The sequence below is a fragment of the Chaetodon auriga genome, chromosome 8 (genome assembly GCF_051107435.1).
Source record: "Chaetodon auriga isolate fChaAug3 chromosome 8, fChaAug3.hap1, whole genome shotgun sequence".
NCBI lineage: Eukaryota > Metazoa > Chordata > Actinopteri > Chaetodontiformes > Chaetodontidae > Chaetodon > Chaetodon auriga.
This window is the reverse complement of record NC_135081.1, coordinates 8,309,517-8,318,798: the sequence shown is the minus strand read 5'-3', so window position 1 is coordinate 8,318,798 and position 9,282 is coordinate 8,309,517. Positions and strand designations below refer to the sequence as shown.

Genomic DNA, 9,282 nt, shown 5'->3' with positions numbered 1-9,282 from the left:
AGGTTAGTTTATGGACTCTACATTTTCAAGTTCCACAGCTATGTCCCTTAACAACACTTCCATCAAAAAATTAATATCATTTTTTGAAATGCACAAGAATACATTTTCATGTTGGCAGTATTGCAGCTGATCAGAGCAAAAGACAACTTGCTGTTTGTGCATCATCTAGATGTTAATTATTGTTCGGTTCACTGTGGCCAGTCAGGAGGCTATATCAAGCAGAACAGACACCCATCTGATTTAGTTCCAAGAAGACAGGCAAAAGTACACTGCTGCCATTAATATAACACTGATTCTTTCAGAACGGGCCCTCCGAAGGCCAGTCACAAGCCTAGCATGGGTTTTTTACAGTACAATAGGCACCCTTACTGGCTTATCATCTCAGTCATCTTCATCATTCATCGGCAGTATGATGTGGCCCAGTCATCAGTTGTAAGTATTTCACCAGTGACTTTTTTCCTTTTCTCTTGAAACTTTGTAAATATAAAAGCAGGCCTGTGGCAGACCACAAAACATGTACTAAGTGTGAGACAAGGAAATTCTGAATCTCACCTCCGCAATGTAAGGTTTAAGTACAGCCAAAAAAAGAAATCCTCTTACACTGTGTCAGGATTTGATATAGGTGTGATCGCTTTAATCTGCCGCAAAGCAAACGCTACAGAGTTAAGTTTTATACATGTTGAGTTTGGTGCACCACCATGACAAATGAACACACAACCACAAAGGTATGACTGTTAACAACTGCTTTGGGGTTTATTTTACAATTGAGAAATAAATGAAACAAACTAATCGGTGCTAAAAACTTTTTTTTTTTTTTACAATATTGTCGATAAAACATTGAAATGTATAGTCATTGTGCATCGCTTATTTATTTTCCACACCATTTCATGCATCAAATTGGATGCAAGTATAATTAAAATCATTTCTGTAAACCAAGCCAAAGAAGCTAAATTTGTATTTTCTTTAAAAAAGGACATTTTGTAGCTCTACAGCATATATCTATATACACCATCTGTTTTTATTTTTTAGCGTTTTTGTATATAAAATGACAATATAAAAGTTAGAGAATGCACACACCTTAAGATACAAAGAATGTTGAGCTGTTTCAAATGGTAAGATATGTCTTATGGAGTACTGACATTTCACTGGTAATCATCTACATGTAACGGACTGTTCTCTTTACAGTTGAATAAAGCGACACAATTTAGAAAGAGAAAGTTGTAACAAACCATACAACTGGAAAATTGCTATAAGGTGATACTTCACAACAAGGAAAAGTTTTTTGAGCAAACTTGCATACTGACGGCCATTCATTTTCACTGATTGACTCGTAACCAGAAGCAGCATTTCAGTTTTTCCAAAATGTTCATGTGATCTTTTTTTCTAGTACACTGACAGATTTATGAGCAGGCCATTCATCATCAAAAACATTGCAGTGACAGGAACCCAAAAAGGAGAGGGGGGGGATGGAAATGATAATCCTTGATCTTTTAAAATCAATCTGATTTTGACAAATGCAAGATATTTCAAAACATGTTCTCTTTACAAATTCAACTGTCTAAGGTGCTACTTCAGTCTTTCAGGGTATTCTTTCATTCTTTTGGTGTATACATTTAATTTTCACCTTCTTCATATCAAGTATTATACAGTTTTCTCTTCCACCAATTCTTTTTCCTCTCACCACCTTTACCATTGAAGCAGTAGTTGTATTTTTGCCATGAAAAGATTAAAATCTTGTGTTTAACCTTGATTCACTAAAATACATGCACAGATCAGACAAATAGCATATAAATATATTACAAAATAAGTGTAAAAAAGCTTGGCAAAACAAAAACAAATCAACATGAAAAGACATGGTCCAGTCAGGCAGTTATCACAACAAAAAATAATAAGACCGATTTTTTCTGGCGGCTCAGTTCGGCCCAGTGCAGTAACTGTGAACAATGTCATTTTAGTGCAATGAAATTCTAATCAGTTCCACAGCTGTCAGTCTCTACCCTCAGCTCAAGACCCGGCTTAAACCTTCTCCATCTTGTCTAGCTTCTCCAGTTTCTCCAAGGCAGTGACAAACACCAGGTGGTCCTCTGGAGACTTGCCGTGGGTCTTGCTGAGGTGCAGTTTGACTGCGTGTTTGCTGACGAATGTCCGATTGCAAAGTCTGCACTGGTACACAGAGCCTGTGTCGTCCTCTGGTGTGGTCAAGGCTGACAGGGGGCTGCCGAATGTCATTTTGTCTGTGATCACCTTTGAGGCAGCCTGCTGCTCCCGTAGGTGCTCAGCTGACAGTTTGGACAGGTCCTTCAAGCTGAAGCCCAGGTGAGACTCCAGGTGGCTGATGTAGGAGGAGGGAGTCCTGAACTGGGAGGCACAGTCACCACAGAGGAACACAGGCTGGCACGAGTCCATGTTCTTGAGAAACTTGGTGCCCCCAGTCCGTCTCAGCTGGTACTTGACATTAGCCAGCCAGTGGGATATGGTGGTCATGGAGAGGCCTGTGAACTTACAGATGTGGACCCTTTCCTGGGGGCCCAGGTCAGTCATGGCGTAGCGGCCCTCTGAAGTCTCCCTCAGGCTGGAGGCAAACTGTGCCTGGAGGATGAGGAGGTGCTGGGGATTCCAGTTGGATTGCCTCCCTTTCCTCTTCTGCACTGGTGAGAGGTCCTCTAGGGCATCCTCAAATGCACTGCCGTCAGCATCTGACTTCTCTGAGATGGAGGAGGGAGTTGAAGATTTGGGCGTCAGTCTTCCAGTGAGATTCTTTACCATATCAGAAATGTCCATCAGAGCGTTCTCTCTCAGGGGAGAGGAGACTGAGTCAGGGAGGGAAATTAGGGGTTTATTACCATTCACACTATTGTTGGTCAAGAGCACACTGCTGCTGTTGTTATTGTTATTGTTGCTGTTAGTGGTGGACTTGTGTTTACTCAGGTCTATGGGCTGGTCATTGTTTTCATACAACTGATAGTGGTTGATGGGCTCAGCTGGCTTGCCCTGAGGAGTTGGGGTGAAAACTGGCTTATCCATCATGCTGTTGCTGATTTTGTAAAGCATAGATAGTGGGTCTGCAGCTGGGCTTACTGGTTTCGAGGCTTTACCAAGGTGAGTGTTCATGATTGACTGGAGTGCGCTGAGAGGGTTGATGAATGGACTTTCCGGTGAGTGATCGGTGATGATGCCAAGACTGTTACCATTAGTTACAGGGGATTGACACGCCTCAGAGCCGTTCTTTGAATGGCTGTTGTGGCCGTCTACTAGGCTCTCTTTGGGCTCCTTCTTGCAGATGAGCTCTGAATCTACACTGCCTGGACTGCTGCTTCTCATACCAGACGGTTTACCTACAGAAAGGTCATTTGGAGATGCTAATTGCTCTCGCTGCTCTCTCAATGCAGGAGAGGGGGATTTTGCTAAAGATGAGGCCCGGCATCGTTCCAGGCTCACCATCTTCTCCTCCTTTTCTTTCTTCACAGTGGCAGCTTTCCCTGTCACTTTCTCCACAAGCTCCTCCATGGCAGTGACATTGCTCCTGAGGGGGGTGGGAGAGGAAGGGCTCCGAGGTGAATGGATGACTGAATTGGGGTCATTCACCAGGCCTCGTAGCCCGCTGTTAAACATTGGCTGCATCTGGACACTCTGGACCATTGGGGGTACAACAGTAGTGGAGCTCTTCATGGCACCCTGCAGCTGGTAGGCTGCATGAATGCTAGGGTAGCCACCCCATGTGGGTGTGCCTGTCTGGGCCTTGCTGATGGCACTGGATACTGTGTTCTCAAGGGATTTTAGAATATCTAAGCCCTCTTTTGGTGTCTCCTCCAGATCTTCTTCTCTAAGGTATTTATATGATGTGGCGTCATTCTCAGATTTCTCACCTGAGTCATCTTTCTCTTCCTTGATTTTTTTCTCCAGTAGCTCACCTGCCTCAACTTTTTCATCCTCACCTCCTTCCCTCTTTTCCTCTGAGCCAGAGGACAGGGCAGGGGACACTGGCTGGGACTTAACACTAGTGGGAACAGGGAGTCTGGTGGTGGTCGGTGGCAGAGGGATGGACTGAATCTTCTCTTCCACCACTGGATCAAAAACCAGCTGTTTGCCCTTCTTGGATGCAGAATTTGTAACCTTTAAAAAGTGCCCTGTAACCATCATGTGGGCAGTCAGCTGTTGCAGTGTATCATGAGAGCTCCCACACTCCATGCATTTGAGGATCTGGGCTTTACGCGCTTCAAACTGCCATGTGTAGCTGGCACCATTCTGGTAGCCATAGCGGTTGTTTGGTGTGACATAGGGGTTAGCTGCAGATTTTGGATCTTTGCCAACATCCCCAAGAGATACACTGCCACCACCACTACCAGCATGAACAGAGTCTGGGGAGCATGGGGAGAGTATAGCGTCTTGGATAGCTCGTTTTTTAGCTGAACTGGCGACCAGTTTAGTGGCCAAGGCTGGCACTGGTTCTTTGAGAGGCACTTTCTGGTAATGCTTGGTCTTGATCATATGAACGCTGAGATCTTGCAGAGACTCAAACGAGTGGCCACAGTACATGCACTTCAGCACCTTCTGGGCATCCTCTTTCCCCTCCATCTCCATCAGGGAGCGCTTGCGTGGTTTGGACCAGCGCTTTCCCTGTTCCTCCTCTTTGTCTTTGTTGTCATCTCGATAGTGGCCCGTCTCATTCATGTGGACTGTCAGACCCACCAGTGTGTCATAGGCAGCGCTGCAGTCTTTGCAACGAAACTTGCTTGCACCAGTGAAAACAGAACCATACAGCTTGTTGTTCTGCCGGTAGAGCTGCACTGTGCTGAAGAGGCTGGGCTCTGGTAAGAGGTGGTAGGGAGTCTGCTGGAGAGTTTTGGCAAGTGCTGCCTGGTGCCAGTCATAGGCCACACCACTGCCATTACTAGCCCCACCGCTGCTGCTCCCACTGCTGCTGGTTGCACTGTGGCTGCTAACAGAGCAAGCTGCTGTGCCATTAGTATTGCCACTCACGTTGCCTGTGTGGTTGACAGTGGTGCTGGAGCTCCTACCATTATGGTGACTGCTAGCCATGTTGACCCCACTGCTCTTGTTTGTGGTTGTAGTTGTGGAGACAGAAGCAGTAGAGGCGGGCTCTGGAGTGGTGAGGGCACTGTTGACACTGCCAGCTGCAGCAGGCTTAGACTTCATGATGTCCATTGTGATACTGGACCAAGAGGCATCTGAGATGAGGTTTGCATAGACGGCTTTCATCTGTGCCAGGCTATCCTGGAAAGAGAGGCCGTTGTTGGGGCGGAAGGGCAAAGCTGTGCCTTCCCTCTCCTGACCGTCCCTGGAAGAGGTGCTCTTGAAGTCCGGAAGTCGGTCGCTGGCATCACTGAGTGGAGACCCATATCCAGCGTCAGGGTTAGTGCCATTGCTGAGTGGAGAGTCTCTGTAACTAGGTGGCTGGCCTCCATCCACATCTTCCTCTTCCTCGTTGCACAGGAACTCAGTGTCCTGGCCGTCTAATGAGAGGCCGTCATCCTGCAGGTGCTCATCCTCATCTTGAGCGGCTGCCTTAAGCTCGTCCTCGGGCATGTATGCTGGAGAGAAAGGCAGCAAGAGAGAGAAGACAAAAAAGGGGAGGAAATGAGAGGAAAAAGAGGTCAGCTCAGTGAAATTAAAGATTTACAACACACTAACAGGACCACTGTCCAAATAACATGGAATGAATACTCAATGATGGGAAATGTAGGCTTTTATTCTCATCCAATATGAGTGTGTGAGTGTGTCTGTATGCATGCATGCATGAGTTTGTGTATTTTACACACATGTGGCTCTGAAAGCCAGTGGTGAAAAAAGCCTCCAAGGGAAAAATAAATCACTGAGCTTCTGACAGTTGTCCTTTTCCTTCCCAACTCCCTATTCCTCCACATATGCCTCCTGTTCCCCAGGAAATGACTGGCTGTTTGGCCTTGTTAGCCAGCTGCATGCTTGCATGTTCAATTCCCGCTTTCTCTTTTTCTCTCTTCCCCAAGCATTATTGCCTCTCACTCATTCAGTCTGTGAAGTTCAGCTCCTCACATGTTCAGGTTATGCAACTCATCGGAGAGAGAATGAAACAAAACACTAATTTGGAGATATCACAGCTTTTCCTAACCCACCCTGATGAGCTGAAGGTCATTTTCATTTGAGCTAATAGACGGGAACTGGCAAAAAAATGGTACTTGGATAGAGTGTGCCACAGTGATTGTTGAAGGAAGGAGTCTGGGGCAGACACTTTAAGTGTTTGCAAAATTTACTGCTGTTATGTGATCCAAAATGGCATGGACAATGCTTAACAAAGAGACAGATTAAAAGAGGAGAGCAAATGCAAGATCAAAGATCGAGGTGTGGAGAAAGAGAGATAAACAGCACTGAGATGTAACAGATTTACTAGTAAGATGTATATAGGCAAATGGGATAGAGGGCTGAATCGTGTGTGTGTGTGTGTGTGTGTGTGTGTGTGTGTGTGTGTGTGTGTGTGTGTGTGGAGGGGTGTGCATGCTAGGGAAGACACAGCAAGCATCAGTAAGTAGGAGAGACAGGAGGTGGTTAGGGGGAAAACAAGTGAATGAAAAGATGTTGGGAAGAAAGAAAAAGTGAGCAGGAGGTGGTGGGATTGGTGGGCGGGGAGAGGGGCTGTAGGAGAAAAGGGAGAGAGAGAGAGAGAGAGAGAGGGTGAGGGAGGCAGGGAGACAGGAAAGACGGCCCCCTAGCTTCTTCCTTTATCTCCTTCCTGCATGGTGAGATGTGTGTCCTAGATGCCAGTATCAGTCTCTCCTGATGAAACAGATGTGCTGTCAGCTTCAAACGGCACGCTAACCTGTCATATCATAATCTAAGTGGACATAATACCTGATATATATACACTGGCACCATTTACTGCTGCCTGAGAGGAGATGGGTGGAGGAGGTGGGGGAGGTGAGCAGCTGCACCATCGACTGTGACTGTGTGATGATGTGCATGTGTGTGCGTGTGAGTGCCTCAGTAAGTGCCTGTCTGCGAACGCATGTTTGTCCGCATGCTCACCTTCCCATGCCTATGCGTGTCCTTAACACACTCTGTAGCTCATACATGTTTGCTCTTACAGTGCAAACCTGAACCCACCGACCATAATATTGCCTATAAGTCTGAGTTCGCTGTGTGCTACTGATACACCCTTCTCCAAATGAGCAACATACTCCCCTAACGCTTGACAGGATTTCAGTGAAATGAGAGCACTACAGGAGAACCTGGCTGCGCTTCAATCCCACTGACAGACTGAGACCGAGACAGTTTCTAAAACTCCTGAAAATCCCTAACACAGCAGATTAGCATTATGTGCTGTACTCTCTACAACACATCTGCAGAGTGTCTTCTGTTACAGTGCCTTCCCCCTCGCTAACCTGCTTCCAGAACAGGAGGATATCAATACATATCAGCCATTTAATATACAAAGCACCCCGCAGAACGGCTATCCATTCTTTACAAGCCCACACAAACAGTGCACAAACATACAGTAGGAATTACCTATGTGAGTCACTCTCATCGGCTGCAGCAAAAAAAAAAAAAAAAATAGCTAAACCCCAATAATTGGCAGTGCTTAATACACACACTCACACACATACACACACAGAGACAGCAGGAATGAGAGGCAGCAGATCAGAAATATCCCTGGGTGAGTGACAAAACGCAGACTGCAGCAGGGAGGGGCTTCGAACAATGAGCAGGTCGCCAGGGAACCCTTTGACGATCCCTGTCAATCAATGCCTGTCCTGCCATGTTGTCATGGAAACAACAAAGAGGGAGATATCAAAAGCAGACAGACAAAAGACTGGCAGAGACAGACATCTGTAAAAATCACAGGCAGCAAGTGGACGGTTTCGCAAACCATAAATGTACAACATCAGTGATGAAACATGGCTAACGGTAGTCTGAAATAAATGATCTCTCCATCTGTTTTGAGATGCCGCATCTATTCTGACAGGATGCTAAAATCTGAAGCACGCGGAAGGAAAAAATATTAAGAGCTACATATCACCTCTATCTGTTCAATCACTGCAACTTGAAGATGTGTGATTCTGACTAGCGACTAGATTAAGCTCCCTCTCTCGTACTGGACGCACATATGCAGAGCAACACCAGCAGCAAGGGGCGGGCTTGGGAAGGGGCAGGGCTGGCGCGCCGTCCCTGGCGGTTTGGTTTGCCGAGTGGGTGATGGCTGTGAGCAGGGCCATCTGCACGGGCGCCAAAGCGCCTGTCACTTTTGCTCGGGGACGTGCCGCCATCAAGGAGACAGGCGGCAGCGTGGCCAGGATAGCACTGCAGACTCACTGTCAGAAGCAGCAGCAATCAAGCCCACCACCAGCCACGCCAGATCACCAACAACACACACCAAGGATGCAGGAATTAGCATCTCAGTGTATCACTTATCTCCCAATACCTACACATACGGTTAATACACTGTTAATAAAAAGGGATATAGAATATGTTAAGTACCAAAAAGGGTCGGCAATAATCCCTTTGGATGTTGTAATGGCCTTTTTAAAAATGCATAATGCACAAATGGATTGACATGCACACTTAACGGTGCTGAAAGCAGGTATTATGAAAGGTTTCATGTCTCAGGCTACCAAATATACTTTGGCCAACAGACATTTATTTGATTAGAGATAAGAGCTTGAGTGTGTGTTTTGTTCTCATCTGCCTTATTTATTATCATTCTTATTCAAATGAGAGTCCCTGAAGGACTACGGCAACTAAAGTACCGATGAAGCACCCCCCATTCTGATTTGTACCTAATGTATAAAGATTAAAAGGATGTTCTGCATCATTACAGATTTGCAATCTGTGATCAGGTTTGCGCGTTTAACACTAGTTCTGTGACCAGAGACCAGACCAGGGCTGAGTGTGCGCTGAGTCCTCTTGTGGAGAACACACAGACAGTTTGATGTGATGTTTTTCTGATGAAAACACTGTGGTGAACGCCCTGTATCCTGCCTCAACACAACACTGCGCCTCACAATGGGACACCATGATCGACCTAAGTACAGATCATCTCTAAAGCATTCTCCCACACACACGGCTTGAATTCATGTATGACTTGATTTTTGTAAATGATACCAAATGAAACACGACCAGCAGACACGTCAGCATTTTGGCAAGGAGTAAAGCAGAAACATATCACTCCTTTTCAAAACTTTGCTATCTTTCTTCGCCCTGCCCATTTTTTGCCTTCTCCCTTTTCTTTGCTGAGAGTCTGCTGGTTGTTAAATCAATAAAACTCTCTGTCAGGCTCGCGGAGCTTCACCA

At 46.0% G+C, this 9,282-nt stretch overlaps 1 protein-coding gene across 2 annotated transcripts in view; it reads right to left on the bottom strand.

Annotated features, from left to right (window-relative positions):
* Nucleotides 1–728: 728 nt before the first annotated feature.
* The window catches only part of LOC143324820 (teashirt homolog 1-like), a 36,468-nt gene continuing 27,914 nt past the window's right edge, over nt 729–9,282 (bottom strand). For both annotated transcript variants that reach the window (XM_076737571.1, XM_076737570.1), the window contains exon 3: nt 729–5,552. In XM_076737571.1, coding sequence (XP_076593686.1) covers nt 2,017–5,552 — 3,536 coding nt within the window. In that variant the 3' untranslated portion in view covers nt 729–2,016. The remainder of the gene's footprint in view (nt 5,553–9,282) is intronic.